The 18,438-nt window shown below is 37.0% G+C and overlaps 7 protein-coding genes and 1 long non-coding RNA gene across 10 annotated transcripts; 4 read left to right on the top strand and 4 right to left on the bottom strand.

Moving 5' to 3' along the window:
• Nucleotides 1-46: 46 nt before the first annotated feature.
• Nucleotides 47-1,526, top strand: LOC129801625 (uncharacterized). Its single transcript, XR_008751705.1, has 3 exons — nucleotides 47-331; nucleotides 401-503; nucleotides 731-1,526. It is a non-coding gene; the product is annotated as an uncharacterized LOC129801625 (long non-coding RNA).
• Nucleotides 1,187-1,907, bottom strand: LOC129801619 (V-type proton ATPase subunit e 2-like). Its single transcript, XM_055846841.1, has 3 exons — nucleotides 1,709-1,907; nucleotides 1,590-1,637; nucleotides 1,187-1,530 (listed from the first exon to the last, which is right to left on the bottom strand). The coding sequence occupies exons 1-3, from the start codon at nucleotides 1,804-1,806 to the stop codon at nucleotides 1,386-1,388; spliced, it is 291 nt and encodes a 96-aa protein (XP_055702816.1). The 5' UTR covers nucleotides 1,807-1,907; the 3' UTR covers nucleotides 1,187-1,385.
• Nucleotides 1,908-1,974: 67 nt separating this feature from the next.
• On the top strand, nucleotides 1,975-3,038 carry LOC129801588 (charged multivesicular body protein 6-A). Its single transcript, XM_055846810.1, has 3 exons — nucleotides 1,975-2,229; nucleotides 2,298-2,407; nucleotides 2,470-3,038. Exons 1-3 carry the CDS (start codon nucleotides 2,161-2,163, stop codon nucleotides 2,933-2,935), a joined length of 645 nt encoding a protein of 214 aa, XP_055702785.1. The 5' UTR covers nucleotides 1,975-2,160; the 3' UTR covers nucleotides 2,936-3,038.
• A 73-nt stretch (nucleotides 3,039-3,111) lies between these two features.
• LOC129801523 (probable ATP-dependent RNA helicase Dbp45A) lies at nucleotides 3,112-6,849 on the top strand. Its single transcript, XM_055846685.1, has 3 exons — nucleotides 3,112-3,283; nucleotides 5,371-6,438; nucleotides 6,507-6,849. Exons 1-3 carry the CDS (start codon nucleotides 3,217-3,219, stop codon nucleotides 6,818-6,820), a joined length of 1,449 nt encoding a protein of 482 aa, XP_055702660.1. The 5' UTR covers nucleotides 3,112-3,216; the 3' UTR covers nucleotides 6,821-6,849.
• On the bottom strand, nucleotides 6,798-15,204 carry LOC129801530 (NAD kinase 2, mitochondrial). Of its 2 annotated transcripts, none has more exons than XM_055846699.1 (6): nucleotides 14,821-15,204; nucleotides 14,291-14,609; nucleotides 13,594-14,029; nucleotides 13,398-13,528; nucleotides 7,076-7,335; nucleotides 6,798-7,008 (listed from the first exon to the last, which is right to left on the bottom strand). In XM_055846699.1, the coding sequence occupies exons 1-6, from the start codon at nucleotides 14,855-14,857 to the stop codon at nucleotides 6,905-6,907; spliced, it is 1,287 nt and encodes a 428-aa protein (XP_055702674.1). In that variant the 5' UTR covers nucleotides 14,858-15,204; the 3' UTR covers nucleotides 6,798-6,904. The 2 variants fall into 2 exon arrangements, with proteins under 2 accessions (XP_055702674.1, XP_055702673.1); XM_055846698.1 differs by having other exon boundaries at nucleotides 7,076-7,356; nucleotides 14,821-15,104.
• LOC129801551 (28S ribosomal protein S31, mitochondrial) lies at nucleotides 9,349-10,994 on the top strand. Its single transcript, XM_055846763.1, has 4 exons — nucleotides 9,349-9,662; nucleotides 9,728-10,147; nucleotides 10,216-10,380; nucleotides 10,450-10,994. The coding sequence occupies exons 1-4, from the start codon at nucleotides 9,625-9,627 to the stop codon at nucleotides 10,934-10,936; spliced, it is 1,110 nt and encodes a 369-aa protein (XP_055702738.1). The 5' UTR covers nucleotides 9,349-9,624; the 3' UTR covers nucleotides 10,937-10,994.
• A 36-nt stretch (nucleotides 15,205-15,240) lies between the features above and the next one.
• LOC129801609 (40S ribosomal protein S24) lies at nucleotides 15,241-16,158 on the bottom strand. 2 transcript variants are annotated; one of them, XM_055846832.1, is made up of 2 exons: nucleotides 15,915-16,158; nucleotides 15,241-15,715 (listed from the first exon to the last, which is right to left on the bottom strand). In XM_055846832.1, exon 2 carries the CDS (start codon nucleotides 15,695-15,697, stop codon nucleotides 15,293-15,295), a length of 405 nt encoding a protein of 134 aa, XP_055702807.1. In that variant the 5' UTR covers nucleotides 15,698-15,715; nucleotides 15,915-16,158; the 3' UTR covers nucleotides 15,241-15,292. The 2 variants fall into 2 exon arrangements, with proteins under 2 accessions (XP_055702807.1, XP_055702808.1); XM_055846833.1 differs by lacking the exon at nucleotides 15,915-16,158 and adding an exon at nucleotides 15,788-15,895.
• A 294-nt stretch (nucleotides 16,159-16,452) lies between these two features.
• On the bottom strand, nucleotides 16,453-17,251 carry LOC129801601 (nucleoside diphosphate kinase). The gene is made up of 2 exons (XM_055846824.1): nucleotides 16,977-17,251; nucleotides 16,453-16,899 (listed from the first exon to the last, which is right to left on the bottom strand). The coding sequence occupies exons 1-2, from the start codon at nucleotides 17,148-17,150 to the stop codon at nucleotides 16,567-16,569; spliced, it is 507 nt and encodes a 168-aa protein (XP_055702799.1). The 5' UTR covers nucleotides 17,151-17,251; the 3' UTR covers nucleotides 16,453-16,566.
• Nucleotides 17,252-18,438: the final 1,187 nt, after the last annotated feature.

Raw genomic sequence — 18,438 nt, 5'->3', positions numbered from 1 at the left:
ATTCCCTAAATATATTTTAAATATCTATAATGTTATTTTTAGGGTTATTTCTATCACACTTTTTGTGTCGTGTGATTTTTTTAACTAAAAATTGATTAAAAAAATATTGCAAGAAACTATAAAATAAAGCAAAAAGTGTTTCTTGGGGTCCATCGGGTAACTAGTGCTATAAAACTGCAATAACATTTCTTTTATGGCACTCAGCGCTTGCTTTTTTGCTTTGTGTGTCATTCTCAAAAAACGTGTCGGCTGGATCAGTACATTTTAAAAATTCTTATTTATTTGTTCAATCCCTGTGTGTGAATAATTAATTTCTAATTATTAAGACGAAGTAAATATTTAACAGAAGAGAAGAAAATATATTTCACGGTTTACTAAGAGAAGTACTCTACTATTGCAGTTCTTAAATTCCTACAAAAAAAAGTCCCTAAAATCAGCAAGGATGGACACGGAGGACAAAACTATTTGGAAGGAAAGCCTTGTTTTTACTATAAAATCATACGGTAAGTTTATTTAAAGTCTATAAAAGAAATAATTATTAAAATTTGCTGATGATACCGATATTTTTGAATAAGATCATTTAGCATTGAAGCTAGAAATAGCAGAACCCATCAATGCTTGGTTCTTGAAATGATAATTTTCCTCAATTCTGATAATTAATTTGTTATTACACTAATTGTATTAAGTAAAATGGCATATGAGTAATGAAGATGTTTAACTTTCGTTGCAGCAACTCTGATGGATATCCATACCCATAGTTGACGTATTCCTCGAAGCGCAATGTTGGTTCCCGTCAATTGCATACGCACACTTCGCTTACCATGGACAATTTTAGGGATGAATAATGCGAATCTGGAAAACTAGCCGCAGATCTGCGGAAAGCAAAATTTAAGCCCCTCTGGATGCGTTAGTGCTATTGCTCCGCTTTATTTCGGCTCTTTGGTCCCGAAAATTTGCATCAGAGCAAGCGTTTCCAATGCTTGCTCAGTTTCAGTAGGCCTCTACACTGGGAGAAATTTCTTTTTTTAAAGAAAATTTCCCCTATCTTAGTAGGCAGAAACATGAGAATATTTTAAAAAAGGCAATTTTTGACGAAAAATGCTATAAGTGCATAGACACCAGGCAGGCCAGACAGCAAAGGCTGCTTCGTCCGATGCAGAGGAAAAGAAGAAAATTAGAGATAATCTGTTTAAACTTTTCAAATAAAATTTATTTTACACATCTCTTGCTATCTTAAGAATTTAGTTTTTTTTTCTCAATATGACACATGTACGCCACTGACTAAACTAAAGCAAGAATCAAATAAAGTAATCAAGAAACAAAATCACACTATATATTTTTCTTAACATTTTGGGAATTGAAAGATACTGATTATAGTGGAATAATTAGTGGACATGCTCCTCTGGTGGAATCCAAGAGTCAATATCAGGTAGTTTGTTGCCCCATTCTCGAGCCATTATCAAAATCGTGTTTTGATGAAGTTTCGGGCCTATCAACGGGTTCATTTGAGCCATATAGCAACACAACCAACTGCAAGAAAGGCACAATTTTATTAAAAATCTTACGGAAAACTGGTATATAATACTTACAATAGCCAGCAAGTGGCTGCAGTTAACATCAGCACGCATTGGACAATTCTGTAAGAAAAATCACGTGAAGGTGAAGAATTTAAGTAAAATTCCTTGCAACCTTGAACCTTTTTACTTACCCTCTATTTGGGCCTTTGGGAGCAAAGAAAGGCAATACAATGCCCACCACGCCCCACAAAGCCGTGAATATGATGATTGGAATAAAAGATGCTGCCATTCTCACGAAAAATTTAATGAAAATTTTCCAAGCAACTCACTGAAATCGGTCGATTAATCATATGACTATTTTGTTTCCATCAATCGTTCGGCCTGGAAACGAAGTTCGGGTTCGGAGTTCGAATTCGAAAGTTCGAACATTTGCCATAACCATAAAAAAGAAAAAGAAGAAGAAATTCCTATAACAAAACGGATGGAAAGGCTGTGTTGACAGAACGTCTCAAAACCCAACCGGACCCTATTCTACCTGAAACCTCTTACAAGAAAAATTTTGATTTGTTTTGTTTTGAATTTTGCCAAAGATATTTCTTATTCTTGTCGTTAAAGAAAAATTACTGAAACTGTGAAAAATACCATGGGAGGTCTTTTTGCTAAATCAAAGAAAACAACAAGTCGAATAACCGAACAAGACAAGGCAGTCTTAGTAATTGACAAATTAGTTTTATCTCTATAGCTCACCTTTATTTATAAACTTGTAATAATTTTTTTCAGCAATTAAAACAACAGAGAGATAAACTGAAACAGTATCAGAAGAGAATTGAAATATCTTTGGAAAAAGATCGTGAATTAGTGAAGAAGTGCCTGAATAGTAAACGAATAGAGTAAGTTTTGTAAATTTTACGCAGTAATAAAAAATAAATCCTAATGTTATATCTCTTTCCAGACGAGCAAAACTCCTCCTACGCAAGAAGAGATACCAGACAAAATTGCTGGAAAACACTGATGCCCAGTTGGAAAATCTGGAAAAATTAGCCTCGGACATTGAATTTGCTCAAGTTGAGATTCAAGTGGTTGAAGGTCTTAAGGTTGGAAATATGGCTCTGAAGAGCCTTCACCAGATCCTCAGTGTTGATGAAATTGAAAGGATTATGGATGAGACACGTGAGGGAGTTGAGAAACAACAGGAACTCGATGAGATTCTCTCTGGGCGTCTAACAGAGGAAGATGAAAATGATATTCTAGAAGAATTGGATAACTTGGTAGCACTTGATGATGCAGAAAAGGCCAAGGAGAATGCATCTGAGGAGGATACCATTGCTGATCAGCTTCCGAATGTTCCAACGGACCTTCCAGAACGCGAGAAAACAAAGAGGAAGAAAGAGGAGCCGAAAATTGCCCTAACAGCCTAGCTTAATCATTCTTATTTTAACTATAAGTCTGAGGCATCTGTGGGATACTTTGTAAATTTATATCACGCTATGATAATATAAAATAGAGTATTTTATTGGTATTTTTCTTAATTTTTTTTACTTTAGTCACACTTTTTTCCTACGAGTACCAAAAAAATTATAGGGTTTCATTGGATCAGCCGGGTTTAAATGTGCTTCTAGAGCTGTCAAAGAAAAACGTGTTTGATCTTTGTTTTTCTTACAAAATCTTCTTCTAAAATAATTATTAAACGTGTTTAAGAATGTCAATAGATAATTTTGACTCCTTAGGACTATCTCCATGGATATTGAAACAAGTTCAGAAGATAGGTAAGTGTTTTGAACCACCGATAGAGCTTTTTGTGACCCTCTCCTAAGCAGTCGACACATCCAAGGAACTCGACCTACCCAAAGTGACTAAAAGATCCGATTCCCAGCGGCAGGAACTTTTTTGATCTTTGGTCTGGGACTTACTACTAACTATAATAATCCTTATTCCTGTTTCATACTTTCTTATGAGGCTGCAATAATGTTCCTTATTGGACCGGGACTCTGGCACTAACCTCCTCCAGTTCTGGCGAGTCTCCGTCAGCTCGCCTCAGAAACGTAGCATATAGGTCGGTATCAAAAATTTCGTCCTGTCGTAGGGTCCTTGCGAGTTTTTGTAACAAACTGCATTAACGAGGGGGAGTTCTTATCCCCTGGCCCAACCCTATCTAAAAGAACCAATAGGGGAATTCTGTAACGATTAAACAATGTCTTATGACACATTTTAAAATTTTTATGTAGAAAATTAATTGAAAATCCAGTTACTAAGAGCTTCATATAGGGTAAGTGTGCCTAATCCCGGCCACCTTTTGTGTTCCTCGAATTTCTATTAATTTTTAGTTTTTACATACTCTCTAGAGATTATACAATGCAAAAGAATAAAAAAATGTAGCTTCGTCAAACAAGATGACGTGAAAAAGACATTAGAAAACTTCCCGAAGGTCAAGAAACTATGAAAATGAAAGTGGCCGAAATAGGGCACCAAAGCTATGTCTACATTTTTATTCATTTTAAAATGTTTTAAGAATGATTTTAGAGTAATTAAAGACGATAAACTGTTTACAAGGTTCCAAGCAACACTCCTTAAGTAGACGGAATGAAAAAATCAATTTCTATTAAAGATATTACATTTCAAACTTGAGATTTTGGCGCTTGCATACAACTATGCCGAAATTTGGTACACTTACCCTAACTCCTCGCAATGACCATTCGATGCTCGCTGGGGTTTAATGTTGCCCTGTTCCCAAATTTATCACGAAAATTTTATCATGACATTGTCATATCGTTACAGAATTCCTTTACTGATTTCTTGTTGGTTAGCCTCAGGTTCGTGACTTCCCGACTGGAGCCAGGGAAAAGCAATTATGACGACCCCAAGTTCTTTCAGGCCGATCAGTCTGGCGTCATTCTTGCTTAAATCCCTGGAAAAAGCTTAGCGATAGATACAACAAGAGTCGAGTTCTTGTCAAGAAACGACTGTATACTACGCAACGCACGCATATCAGAAAGGTAGTCTACCGAGTCAACTCTCCATCAGTTGGTAGACCAATATTGGAGAAATAAATTAGCGATAAGGAAATTGCACTCGTAGCATTTTTGGACGTGGAAGGAGCCTTTGATAACGTCAATTGAGGCGCTCGGAGCAAAAAATATCTAAGTTGTATGCATTTCCCTATTAAAATAGCGTTTTTTTTTGCTCTGAGCACCTCAATTCTAAAGCTCTACTTAAGGCTATGAGGGACTGCGGCCATACCTTGGAAAGAATGTTAATCAACATAGTGAGAGTTCGGCCTATGGAGGCGAGGGTTCGCGGAGCCCGCCTAAAAGCATCCGTTAGCATCGAATGTTCTCCAGGGTGGGGTCCACCGGGTCCACGGTCGTAGATAGATGCTTGGTTAGTGGAACTACGGCAGGCTTTTAAGGTATGCCGATGACATTTGCATAGTTGTTCGAGGAAAATTTTTATCTACTCTATGCGACTTAATTCAGAGGGTACTTAATATCGTAGGAATATATTGTACAGTTCGCGAGCTTACCGTTAAAACCGGCCTGTTTGATGGAATTTGTCTGGAGAACTGGCTGGCTTGACACACCCTGCCCTTAATGAGGGTAGTCTAGGGGGTCAAGGGGTACATAATGGGCCCAAACCAAACAGAGAGGCCTGGGTGGAACGGTGCCAATTATAGTTTTGAGTCACGGCCCCTTTAATCTAATCTCCCCTGGGATTGGTTACCCTATTTTTTATTACTCACCTGAGTATCATTTATCACGCATGTAGAAAAAAAAGTCCAGTGCGTAGCGTAAAGTTCCAATTACCAATTGAAAAAAAAACAACAACTAAAGAAAGTACCTATTGTTCTCGGACACAGGTCTTAAAACCCCAACGCCCATTCAAAAACAGTGCATTCCGGAGATTTTAGCTGGCAGAGACTGCGTTGGTGCTGCCAAAACAGGTAGTGGAAAAACGTTTGCTTTTGCTCTGCCAATACTCAATAAACTGGCTGAAGATACAAGAAGCTACTTTGCTCTGGTCCTCACACCCACCCACGAACTAGCCCATCAAATCTCTGAGCAATTTTCCGTAGCAGGACAGCCTATTGGATGTCGTGTGTGTGTGATAACAGGAGGAACAGATCAGCTGTATGAGAGTCAAAGATTAATGAACAGACCTCATATTATTGTGGCAATGCCTGGAAGATTGGCTGATCACTTAATGGGATGCAATACCTTTTCCCTGAAAGGATTGCAGTATTTGGTGGTAGATGAAGCGGATAGAATGCTAGCTGGAGGTTTTGATGAGCATTTAGAAACAATAGCGAAATTTCTTCCTAAAAAGAGGCAGAATCTTTTCTTTTCTGCCACAATCCGACCAAACATATCATGTTCGCCAATTTTTCCTCTCAGTGAACATGCCTTTGAGTGGAGTGAGACTGCTGCTGTGGCCACAGTAGATACCCTGGATCAGCGATATATTCTATGTGCAGAATATGATCGCGATCAGGTTCTTGTGGAAACTCTTAGACGTTTCCGGGAAGAGCACAAAACAGCCAGTGTGATTATCTTCACCAACACCAAGAAATACTGCCAAATCCTTTCTATGACCCTAAATCAAATTGGATTTTCAAATGTTTGCCTCCACGGATTCATGAGGCAAAAAGAAAGAGTCGCTGCTTTAGCCAAGTTCAAGTCAAGTCACGTTAAAACCCTGATAGCAACGGATATTGCCAGTCGAGGTCTCGATATTCCAGCCGTAGAACTCGTTCTAAATCACAGATTGCCCAAATTCCCCAATGAGTATGTTCACCGTGTGGGAAGAACCGCGAGAGCAGGAAGAACAGGTTTAGCCATTTCAATTTTTCGGTTTCCCAAGGATCTGGAGTTTCTGGGACGAATTGAAGAGATTATCAAGACAAAGTTGACAGAAATGCCCATAGATCGTGAGTTATTGTGTTAATTAATTTTAAAAAATCCACTTATTCTAATAATTTTTTGAAAATCCCTTTAGAACGAATGGTAGAGAGAATTTTCATGCAAGTGAGCGTAACAAAGCGCGAAGCTGAAATAAAAGTGGACAATAAAGGCTTTGAGGAGCGAAAAAAGAACTACAGGAGAATAAATTGGCTGAAAAAAGGCCTAGATCCAGAAGAAGAGGAAGCGCGTTTTCAGCGAGATCGTAAAGCTCAAGCAGTTGCTAGGAAGAAAGAAATACTGAAAAATCGTCGAAAATTAACTGATAATCCACTCTACACAGACGATAGATTTGCAAAATTAAATAATAAAAAAAAACAGTCAAATGTCCAGAGAGAAACAATAAAGTAGAAAAATAATTTATTTAGCCACAAATAAAAGCACTTTTTCTCGGAATAGTTCCGTTCATCATAAAACTTTGAGGTTTTTTTGGTGTTAATCCATCGAGATCGTGAGAAGGGCATCATCTGGCCGTGTCTCGAGGACCACTTTGGCTCCATCATTGAAAGGATACGAAATGCTGCCGTCAATCACAAGACCTTGCATTAAATTAAATATTTAAAAATTTTAAAATCTATTAGAAATATCTTCCGTATTGCTACTCACTTGCGTCTAGGCATCTGGATTGGACATAGAGTTTACTGGCAAACGCCCGAGACTCCATGTCACCTTTGGGATTTGGCCATACGCCCACGCGAATTTCCTCCCGGATGGAGTAGCAGAGGCGTGGATCGTCTGGCGGGAAAACCAATCGCCTGTTGTATTCTTGAGCAATCACATTGGCATCCAAATGACCACCGATGTGATTACCCTGCTGCAGGATCGTCAGTAGTTCCTCGACGTTTTTAGGCGACAAACGATTAATACTGGAAATGTTCGAGTAAATTCTGGGGTGGAATGATAACTCTTCGACACTATCGAATCGATAGTGTCGATAAATATAAATCTGTTACATTAAATTAATGTCGACTTATTACTACGGATTGTTGGGCCATTTATTGCGACATTCTTAAAATATATAATTAAATTAATTACACGAAGTGCAACTATCGTTTAAAAGTTTTCAGAATTGACAGTCGATAGTATCGAAAATAAGTTATCATGTCACCCCTGATTTTATGTTTCTCCGTTACATTTACAAAGTGAGGGGCAGGAAATCTTTATGGCCGGACTTTTTTTCGGCATCCACATGATCCGCACAGTTGGGCTCGGGGATGATTAGAAATGAGGAAGCGACTAACAGTCGATCCCTAGTTACTTCGTATATAAATAAGTATAAGGTGTAAGACCTTCGCAAAGTTCGACTTAACATTCAAAGAACTGCTCACTCGGAGTGGGTTACCCGGGCCACCGATGACACAAAAATAAATTTTTTCTTACGGTCAAAGTTGTGTTTCGCTCTAAAGGCAAGAAAAAATATTTTTTCTGACCCCCAATTTTTCTTCTTATTATCTTTAAAGGGATTATGACAAACCGGATTTTTGAGCTGATTCGTAAACATTGAGCTACCACTATACTAAAAGTTCTTTTTCTGATGATTCGTGCGTTTTCTTTCATAAAATTTGAAGTGCGGTTATGGTTTTGTCACTTTGAAAAAGGCGATTTTCTAACATTTCTTTCAATTTAAAAATCTTAATCAAACTCAACCGACTAACCAATACAATTTTCTTTTCTCAGATGATAAAATAGAAGTCCCAGCAAAACTTCGATCTGCAATTCTGCACTTTTGAAATTTTAACGTTTCTTGTCATTCAATCGGATACTTCGTCTGGCTTCGGGATAGTCGTGCGACTTCGTGAGCATCGCGAATTTCTTTCGTGTTTTCTAAGCATTTCCTTCCCCTTTGTATTTTCTATTATGGCTGATTTAATAATATATTATAATAATATATTGTATTATAACATCATAATAATATTGTAAAAAAAGAGAGTATTCACGTAAAATTGTTGAATAAAAATTGAATTTTAAATAAATTGAAATACATATTTTTATGTAGTTAAAATAATGTTTAGAAACATTAGAAAGGGTAGAAGAAATGTAGAAATCATCTAAATACTCTAAAGAAATTCTGCCGATAATTTTAAAATTTTCTATAGAAATTCTGCAGAAAATTCTGCAGAATTTTCATACAACGATCGGATCCACCTTAGAACAAAATTCTGCAGAAATTCTGCTGATTTTTCGGCAGTTAGTAATTCAAATCTGACGAATTTCTGCAGAATTCTGCAGAATTTGCCGGGTGGGGTATTAAGGGAAAAACTATAAATAAAATTTCTATAATTTGTTCAAGATTCGAAAAAAAATTAGGTGCGGTTATGGTTTTGTCGCACACTGTAAGAGTATTTTAAACGACTTTTTGCACATTTTCTATTTGCTGTAAAAATCAGTCAAAAGTCACGATTGGTTTTACTGAAATCCGCGAGGTACGCCACGTGTAAAGTGAATGGCCAAAAGTACTTACACAGCGAAAAAAAGTAATCGCCACATCCGATTTTCATTTAATTTGTTAGAAAATCTTATTAATTATTATTAATCTTAATCTTAATTTATTTGAAATTTCATTAAATAACATCAAATATTTTCATCAAAAATATGAAATAATCGAAATAATGCAAAACAATTTCTCTTAATATTAACAAGTTTCTTAAGAATCTCATGTTTTTGTTAGTGATTGTTTACCTCGTCGAGAATTTCATTCAATAACTTAGAATTAATCCAGTCGATACAAAATAAAATATGGTTTTCTGATTCGTTAGATTAGAGGTCACGAAATAAGACCCATTTTCCTGTTCTAAATGAACTCATAATTGCCTTACTTACAATATGATTTTACTTTAGGTGGCCAAAAGGGCTGACTCTACCCTATTAACATCTGGTCAGCTGGGTAGTGTTTTTGGCAATTTTATGGCAAATATGAAACTAAAAATAATTTTCTGAATAAATTAGGAGGCCGCCACCGTCGCGGCTTTTCGAATCCCAAACTCTCGTTGCTGGGGTGTTTCGAATCAGACCTGTGGAATATTCTACAGCACTTTTTACTGGGCGTGTACGGTCGAATTCATCGAGAATCGAAATCGTGTCAGGGAAAAAGAAAACATAACCACATAAAATTTTTCAGAAGTGCATATTTTTCAGGTGTTTTTAACTAAAAAACCATGATATTTAGACAAGTTTTCGGTAAAAATCTAATAAGGTAATGAAATTAAACATTTTGTCCAAGTCCGCATTAATAAAAACTGTTGAATAATACGATTTCAGAATAAATCATATGAGACAAACTACCGGGAGATTCTTTTCCAAAGACTCCTCTAGAGATAGTTCATCGTCAGATTCCGATGATGATACCCAAAGACCACAAATTAAAAAACAACTGAGTTCGAATTCACGTCTAAATGAACTCTTAGCCAGTATGAAAACAGTTGATAAGACACTTGGAGAATCTCTGGATGTCACCCCAAAAAGTCTCAAAAAACGCCAAGAAGACCGTAACGCACCTTCAAATAAGAAAATTGAAGACGCTCAAAGTCTCGAGCGAGTTACGAAGGATGTGGCAGAAGTCTTTGGAGGAAATACACATCAGACAGAATCAGATTTATTGAAGAAACTCTTGGATATTTCCAATCAAGCTACAGAGGCAAAAGTTCGTGCAGAGGGTGGAGAAAATTCATCAAAATTAATGTAAAATTATGTTTTTCATTGAGATTTTAGGAGAAATTGTATGGCTAATTTTTGTTTTTCATTTCTAGTGACATCATTGTTGGCATGAAGATTGAGAGAACGAAGAAAAGTGACACGATACCCAGTAAAGGTGGTAAGATTGCCAGGAGGGAAGATGCTACTAGTAGAATAGATAACATGGAAAGGAGTTCTCGCGAAAGAGTTCTGAAAGCCAAATCTTTTGATCAACAAAAGTAAATTTTGGTTTTCTCTTTAAAATTTCCAGTTGTCCTTACGTGATTATGTTTACTTCTGTCTTCCAGGTTTGATAGAGTCAATTTGTGGAGTGGCCAGGCTCTAAACCTTTTCCCTAATGGACTCAAAGAATCCAGTGATCCTTTGAAAGTCTGGAATATACTACAAAATCGCGAACTACAGGCAACTTTTGAGACAGCACCTCGAAACTATTTTGAAAAAATGCAACGATGGACAGTCGAAGGTAAGATCTGGCGCTTCCCAATAGACAACGAACAAGGTCTAGAGGAGGAGGCAAAGGTTTACTTTGCAGACCATGTCTTTCTCGAGCCTCACATTGAGCCTTGGTGCCCTAAAACGGGTCCAGTGAGACATTTCATGGAGCTCGTGTGTGTGGGATTATCTAAAAATCCTTACATCACTGTTCGCGAGAAACAGGAGCATATTGAGTGGTTCAGGAATTATTTTGAAAATAAGAAAGAACTCCTTCAGGAGATTATTGTCCAAGATGTTGGACCACGTCCGGGCACAAGTGAAAGCAAAGCAAATAAATAAAGATCAATGTCCTTTAGTAGAATTGAATAATAAAGTGATTGTTAGAATTATTGTGGAATTCTTGTTCGTTCTTTTTTAAAGGTTTATTTTCTAACAAATAGTTAGAAGCGGAGATAAAACAAATAATAAATTATATTTTTAGCGGCTTTTCGGAGTCCGTTCTATGCCATAAGAGCCGAGCCATTGAGAAAATAAAAAAGGGTCTTCTAAATAGCGAAACAAGGATGAAACGAGTGTTGAATGCACGATGAGATTGTTAAAAATCTCACCTAATCAATACACTGAGAAAAAAAGAGGGTGCGATTAACATTTTTCCTCAGAACTTTAACACTTTTTGGGTGTAAAAATATATCAACATTTTTTGTTAATTTTACACCTTTTTAAGGGTAAAATTAACATGAAAATGGGTACCTTTAACCCTTAATACACCTAAAAAGGGTAAAATTTACACCGATTTTGGATCAATACTCAGTATGTGAATTCAATGATTTTTATCTGTGAGTATTCTATGATACCTTCATTATTTTTTTCTGTTCGAACTCAAAGTGAGAGCGGTTTCAATTTGTTACCGTTCTGGAGCTTAAACAGTAAGAGATATCAACTTACAATCTTCGGGGACACCCCCTCCTTAAAAAAAATTAGAGACGTTTTTCCCCTTCTCTTATCATTTAAACATCTACACCTAATTTCTTTTATTTTCGGATAATTTTTAAGTAGTTTTCTTCTCCTATTTTATGTGTTGGATATCAGTCACTTGGGTTCATAAACACTGGAGGTAGTCTATGCAACATTTCGTCCTAGACACCTATGACCGAAAACAATATTTCGACATCGAATTTTCGAATATTAAAGTTAAACCATTCTGAAGGAATATTTTCCAAGAGATTTGCTTAAATTTGTTTTTTTTTTTGAAAGGCTTTGAAATTTTCAATTTGACTGCACCGGACTAAATTGGCAGAGAAACAGTAAGTTACACGTAAATGGCTTATTTTATTCGATAATTTATATTTATAAGGGCTAAACGGTAAGAGATATCGGCTTTCGGTCTTCGGTAACCGAGGTTTATTTTTTAGGGAAATATTTCCTCATTTTCTTCTCGAAAATGACTACAGTGATTTCTTTTATTTTAGAATATGTTTTTATAGTAGAGCTCTTCGTTATCCGGCACTTCGTTATCCGGGTGACAGCTGCCAAACGCTTGGCGGTTGATGTATTTAAAACGATTTTTACGAAACATCCAGTTTGTTCAGAGTGAATTAATGTGTTATTTTTATTTTATCAAGGTTTTTGACACACAATCGTGCTACAAAATGAAACATGTGAAACATAAACACACCACAAAGATAATTCTGTTGTTTTTCGACAGAAAACAAATTCCCATGGCAGAAAATATAAAAAACGTTGACCAGATTTAAAAAACCAAAATGTCATTTTGTCCCCACGTCAGCCGGATAACGAAGAGTCGAGTATAATCTATGCGAATATTTCGTTTATATACCGAAACTAGTCCCACCACCGAAAAAATTTCGATATCGAATTTTCAAATGTCGAAATATAAACCGGAGTTAGAGGATGCTTTTCTCAATCTATTTGCTTAAATTTGGTTAAAAAAATACGGAAATATGGACAAAAAAACGCGGGAAAAGATAACTCACGGCTGTATCCTGTGCCATCTCTTTTATGCGTATTTTTCCGATTTTTACCAGTAATGTTGGGACTAGCTAAAACATTATGAATTATTAGTTTTTTGGCTGCGAAACCCGGACCTTTTATATAAAAACCACTTTTTCACAGAAAAGATAACAAAACGGTTTCCTTCATAATGAAAAAAAGTATTTTACATTAAAGTATTTTACATTCAGTGTGTGAATATTATCCCGGTAAGTTTATTATTCGCACATTGATTCGTGGTTTCAAATCTTAAAAATCCTATACTCAAGATGCAAAATCTCAGCTTAAAATCGCTTTCCTGTAAAGTTGACCATTCGCGACTTATTCGTTTTATATTTTAAGCCATCGATATAAGGGAGTTGCGCTCTGAAATAAATTTTCGGGAGCTAAAACAGCCCGTGATTTCACTCCAGTGACACCGAAAATTTGCATACCTAGGTGATATCTTTGTAAAAAGATACGGAAACGCCGTTCTGTATGCAAAACCTTTTCGGTGCCAACGGTTCATATGAAATGCATTTCAAATTTACTGCGTGAAATATATTTGCATCTCAGAGGCATTTAAAAATAATTTCACGAATAAGCTCCTAATAGTAGGCAATTCTTTTCAAATTCTGTCAATTCGTTTTCACTCAAGCCGGAACTCCATGTTTATATTGCTATTTCTGTAGAGTTTGAGCAGTAAAAGATAATTTTTGACGAAAATTGCTTCTAATGTTTAAAGGCCATAGGGCTAAAATAAAATTAGTAAATTTGGGTCGAAATATTAAGGAAAATAAATAGAACTTACCTCGTGTGCCAAGACGTTGAACCAGTGCCCGTAGAAACACATAAACCTGAACATTTAGTATTTGTAACTTTTCCATCGACACGTAACTGCAAATGGGACACACGAGCAGACAGAGTTTCGCCAATAAAAACCTACAAAAAAGGAAAAGGGATCGTGAAAAAGATTTCTCATAAAAATTAAGACTAAAGTTTTTCACCTCATTTAGGGCGAGATACGGAAGGGTTCTCTTGACTTTGGCATCATAGAGTTCCTGTTCTTCTGGATCCAAAAGTTCAGGCTCAAGGCACAGATGCTCCATGTTATTCCCTTTGTGCTCATGGAGATCAATTGCCTCGGGAAGATTTCCATTGGATGCTAAATGTGTGATTCTGATGCGTGAACGATGCATCCACGTAAAATCATGCTTCATTATGCGCTCAATGGCACTTTTCGTGTTTGTTGAGTAGTTTTTGGGTAACATAAGTCGCCCTTCTGATGACTCTGGGTCAGAATTAAAGCCCATTACAGGAATTTTTCGTCCAACTGGTCCCTTAATGAAATCCGCTCTAGAAGCAGCCATGAGAAAAGTACCATCACCACCTACAGGAACAATCATATCGGCCCAGTTGATGGAGTCGTTGGTGATTGAATGCCTGAGATTGTTGGAATTAAACAAATTAACCAGCTGATGGACTTTCTTATCAGAGCTAAGGGGTTAAGGCCATACAATTTATAATCTAATCTTTTCACCAGATTGTCAATCTTTTTTGTGAATTGCAATAAGCCCCTAAAATGACTTCAAAGGAAATGACTGAACAACTTCCCAGGGAATAACCCAAGCCTGCTCTGTTTAATTGAAATTCAATTCAGGGAGGCGTGCTACGATTATTTTAAAATAAAGTTTAAATTCTGACCTGTCCACCACTCTAACTTCTACCCCAAAATGCTTGAAAGCCTCCACTACGGTTTTCCGGAATTGAGTGTGCATCTCATTAAAATGAATGAGAGAGTCATAATCAGTACCACGTCCACGAATCCTCTCCTCTAGTTGTGCTGTACTGAGATCCGGATATCGGCGTTTTTCAAACTCATAGCGAGACAATTTTGCCACAATCAATGCTCGCTGGAGGCTAAATTTCTTTTCAGGAATAATAACATGACGATTTGGATGGGATGCTGGGGTAGTTGTGCAACTAAATCGACGACATTTAACACCAACCAAGCGATTTTCCGCTAAAAATACAAATAACAGCGGAAATGATTAAGTCACAATAACAATAGCCCAAGGCCACTTGGAAATTTCCGTATTCTAGAAAGGATTTTTCTTCAGAAAATTTATCTCTGATGGTTATTAAGTAAGGTGGATGCTTTATCAGTAAAAGTATTATATTGCGCTTAAATTGAATACCAGGAAGTGTTTTCCTGTCCAAAAAAAAAATCTCACCTAAAATTCGCGGAAAAAGTGACGTCCGGGTCAACATGGGTTTTAAAGGGATATTTTAACTACATTAAGGAAGTTTGTTAACACTGGAGGAGGTCTTCAGCGTGAAAAAAATTCGCCAATTATCCCGTTGTCACAGAATAAGAAAACTTTCCAACACACTGACTGATAGCGGACAAAATGAGGTTATGCTTGAGGGCTAATAAAAAAAAACTAGGTGCTTTCTAGCAAAGAACCCTCAGGAATCTAAATACTAAAGCGAGATTGAAAATATATCTACACGTGATAAGCCTAGAAAAGGCACTGATAAGTGTATTATAGAAATTACACGCAATTGATGCTGCAGAGAAGCTATTATTTGCTTAGCAACACCAAATACACTCTCAGAACTTGGTCCGGGAATAATAGAATAAACACCTTAAATATCAGCCAGGAATCGCCTTTATTATTATTATTTTTTCAATCCATTTCTTGTTTACTTCTTGGATGCGGCTCCTACCTTGGCCTTCTTTGTGCCTCGCACCTTCTTCATACGATTCTTGCGTTCCTTGCGCTGCTTCCTAGACGGGCGTTTCTTCTCATACAGCCCATGTCTGGCCAGACGGTGTTTGGGTTCAAATTTCTTAGCATAATCCAAGGTGTCATAGATTAAGGCAAATCCCGTAGATCGTCCGCCACCAAAGTCTGTCCTGAAGCCAAAGACAAACACAACATCTGGTGTGACTTTGTACATAGAGGCTAATTTGTCACGAATCTCCTTTTTGGGCACCGACGACAGATCCGGATGGTGGACATCACAAACCATTTGTTTCCTGCATAGGAGACGGTTTGTCATAAATTTACGCGTACGTATGATGGCCGTAGAATAGTTCTGGGGCATTGTGGCTTTTAGATGTTGCTGAAATGATATCCAAAAATTTTATTTGTAAGATCAATAGACACAAGTCTCATAACCTTATTTTTTATATACACGTGTAACATCCTCAAAACTCCACTTTATTTGTTCTTTTTGGATATATAACTATTCCAATAGGTGGTGGAGGCATTTATTACGGAAAATTTGCAAAAATAAAATTGAAAATCACTCATTAAATCACCTTTTTATCGCAAAAATAGCATCCAAACACCGCACTTTGTGAGAAATTTCTCTGAAAAGGTCGAAAAAGGGGTTGCCAGATGCGAAGTCCCAGTAGACCATGCAATCACATACGCTGGTATAAAAAACAAATACTTATTTTGACAGTTCCGCCGGGGCCGGGCTGTGCTCGTGCTGTGCGTGACTCAAAAATGGCTGCGGGAAGAAGACGTCGGGCGTTGTGTGGCAGCGAGAGGAATCTGACCCGACTGGCCGGCCCTCGGCGATTGTTGCGTGATGCATGTTTTATCGTAGGTTCAATTGAAATTTTTCTTATGCGGTAAAATAAATATTGTTCTTTAGTTCCATTTAAAACGTACTCGTTAAAAAAAAAACAATTTTTTTGGTTAAAAAATGGAAGGCAATCGATATTTACCACGTGGCGTCAAAGTTCTTTTCCACAATTTATCCAATTATTTAATCAATTTCCCCCTTTCCCATTATATAAACACCCTGGAAAAACATCTCAAAAGTCACCTTCAACAAATGAAACAATTAGATAATAATTGTGAACGAAATAGCTTTTATTTTGAGAGTTCACTGTATTTTCAAGCACGCTTCTCGCTCTATGAATTTCAATTTTTCGTGACTTTAATTTTAATAATCACTCCTATTTATTCGTACACCCAATTTTCCGAAGCTGGTGCCCAGCTGACCAATTCCTTGTCTGTGAACCATAGCGCAATTTCCTTGTTGGCTGACTCCACAGAGTCTGATCCGTGAATTATGTTACGTCCAACTTGAATGCATAAGTCACCACGAATGGTTCCGGGAGCAGAATCAGCGGGATTTGTAGCTCCTAGCATTTGACGGCCAGTCTTAACAACATTGAGGCCTTCCCAGACCATAGGCACCACCGGCCCGGAATTCATGTACGTCACGAGTCCGGGAAAGAAAGGACGCGAGCTTAGATCGGCATAGTGCTTTTCAAGAAGTTCCTTGGATGCCTGTGAAGTGGAAAAAGTCAAACAATTTGCTCTCCAATACATTTTTTTTTCTCATTCAATTGAGTAGAGTGACTCACCCAGGTGAATTTAAGTGCTACAAGCTTAAAGCCCTTCTGCTCGAACCTCTTAATAATCTTTCCAACGATTCCACGTTGAACGCCATCAGGCTTCACCATAATAAAAGTACGCTCCTTATTGCCGGACATTCTGTCAATGATAAAATTGAACAAGGCGAGAACAGTGCAGATCATAAACTGGCTGGCAGTGAAGGCAGAAAATACGACACACTGATATTTTAATAGAAGACCGACTCTTCAATTTCTCTACCACACACGCTTGTATCACGCAAAACTTTGAAACTTTGCCATAAATTTCACAGCGAAAATTTCATTTCTTTCACGTCAGGCTTTGAAAGCGGTGAAAAGTTTCAGAAACGAAATGTCACAGACTTCACACACCTGAAAATTTTCAATGAAAAAAAATTTTGGCTCCGAGTGAGTCCGACAGCCTTACATAAAACAGAAGAAGAAGAAGAAGAAAAATTTGGCTGGCTGGACCCGACCCTGTGAGTCCAACAGCCTACGTCGAAATAGGAAGAAGAAGAAGGACTGGACATGGACCCGGAATTCGATTTACCTCCCTTTGACAGCTCATGGAAAGATCCAGTGATGCATTGGGGGGATTTTTTCAAATATTTTTCGTTATTTTGATTTCTCATAAGATATTGAAAATTGATAATTGCGCGTTTATTATCAATTATCATTCTTTTTTTAATTTTATAATTTTTCATAAAGACAAGGTTATTGCACAAATTACTCCGTGAGTGAGTCCGACAGCCGCCTAACCATAAAATAGAAGAAGAAGAAAAAGCGAATAATGCTCTTGATTTTATTTTTGAATTTCTAAATAATAATTTAGTTCTAGCTAGTCTAGAATTTTGTTAAAATCTTTCTGTTACATAAACTATAACTACACGGATGCTGAGCTGAATATGAAATATATATATTTTTTTTATATTTGAGACGTTTACTTAACCCTTTAAGGGCGAAGAGTCTTTTTTAAATGGATCTGTTTGAAGCCAAATCACAAATTGATCCTAAACTGCTCAGAACAAGAACGCATTTAGACAGAAATATTGTATATCCCTTTTTACAAGTACTAGAGTTTTGTACACAAGGAACACCTCAATTTTGAAATATATCATGCAACCCGTGCAACGATCACGAGTGCAGAAAAATTTCCATTACGTGGTGTACACCGTGTACGTTCTGTCCGACATCTGGAACTTTTCGATACTCGGCTGACAGCTGCCAAACACTGCGACGGTTGATGAATTCAAACTTTTAGGTGTGATTCCTTCATAATCACATCTATTTTTTACGCAGCTTTGTTCAGCATGAATTAAAATGTTATTTTCACTTGATCAAAGCCTTTGATACTGAATTTTGGTACAAAATGAAACATAAGCGCACCACAAAGAAAATTCTGTTCTTTTTCGACAGAAAATTCACACAGCGCAAAATAGAAAAACCGTTGACC

Source organism: Phlebotomus papatasi, chromosome 2 (assembly GCF_024763615.1).
Source record: "Phlebotomus papatasi isolate M1 chromosome 2, Ppap_2.1, whole genome shotgun sequence".
Classification (NCBI taxonomy): Eukaryota; Metazoa; Arthropoda; class Insecta; order Diptera; family Psychodidae; genus Phlebotomus; species Phlebotomus papatasi.
The sequence above is the reverse complement of the archived record's forward strand: the minus strand, read 5'-3'. Positions and strand labels throughout refer to the sequence as shown.

Bases quoted from the DNA above. Each gene is read 5' to 3' on its own strand.
- LOC129801609 (XM_055846832.1), bottom strand. From the start codon at position 15,697: ATGCCCCAGAACTATTCTACGGCCATCATACGTACGCGTAAATTTATG.
- LOC129801530 (XM_055846698.1), bottom strand. From the start codon at position 14,857: ATGTTGACCCGGACGTCACTTTTTCCGCGAATTTTAG. The intron at 14,610-14,820 runs GTGAGATTTTTT...TTGTATTTTTAG, and splicing joins ACTTTTTCCGCGAATTTTAG to CGGAAAATCGCTTGGTTGGT. The intron at 14,030-14,290 runs GTCAGAATTTAA...CAACAATCTCAG, and splicing joins GAAGTTAGAGTGGTGGACAG to GCATTCAATCACCAACGACT.
- LOC129801601 (XM_055846824.1), bottom strand. From the start codon at position 17,150: ATGATCTGCACTGTTCTCGCCTTGTTCAATTTTATCATTGACAGAATG. The intron at 16,900-16,976 runs GTGAGTCACTCT...TCCACTTCACAG, and splicing joins TAGCACTTAAATTCACCTGG to GCATCCAAGGAACTTCTTGA.
- LOC129801588 (XM_055846810.1), top strand. From the start codon at position 2,161: ATGGGAGGTCTTTTTGCTAAATCAAAGAAAACAACAAGTCGAATAACC. The intron at 2,230-2,297 runs GTAATTGACAAA...AATTTTTTTCAG, and splicing joins AACAAGACAAGGCAGTCTTA to CAATTAAAACAACAGAGAGA. The intron at 2,408-2,469 runs GTAAGTTTTGTA...ATCTCTTTCCAG, and splicing joins CTGAATAGTAAACGAATAGA to ACGAGCAAAACTCCTCCTAC.
- LOC129801523 (XM_055846685.1), top strand. From the start codon at position 3,217: ATGTCAATAGATAATTTTGACTCCTTAGGACTATCTCCATGGATATTG. The intron at 3,284-5,370 runs GTAAGTGTTTTG...TCTCGGACACAG, and splicing joins GAAACAAGTTCAGAAGATAG to GTCTTAAAACCCCAACGCCC. The intron at 6,439-6,506 runs GTGAGTTATTGT...AAATCCCTTTAG, and splicing joins GACAGAAATGCCCATAGATC to AACGAATGGTAGAGAGAATT.
- LOC129801619 (XM_055846841.1), bottom strand. From the start codon at position 1,806: ATGGCAGCATCTTTTATTCCAATCATCATATTCACGGCTTTGTGGGGC. The intron at 1,638-1,708 runs GTAAGTAAAAAG...TTTTTCTTACAG, and splicing joins CCCAAAGGCCCAAATAGAGG to AATTGTCCAATGCGTGCTGA. The intron at 1,531-1,589 runs GTAAGTATTATA...CCTTTCTTGCAG, and splicing joins GCAGCCACTTGCTGGCTATT to TTGGTTGTGTTGCTATATGG.
- LOC129801551 (XM_055846763.1), top strand. From the start codon at position 9,625: ATGATATTTAGACAAGTTTTCGGTAAAAATCTAATAAG. The intron at 10,148-10,215 runs GTAAAATTATGT...TTTCATTTCTAG, and splicing joins GAAAATTCATCAAAATTAAT to TGACATCATTGTTGGCATGA. The intron at 10,381-10,449 runs GTAAATTTTGGT...TCTGTCTTCCAG, and splicing joins AAATCTTTTGATCAACAAAA to GTTTGATAGAGTCAATTTGT.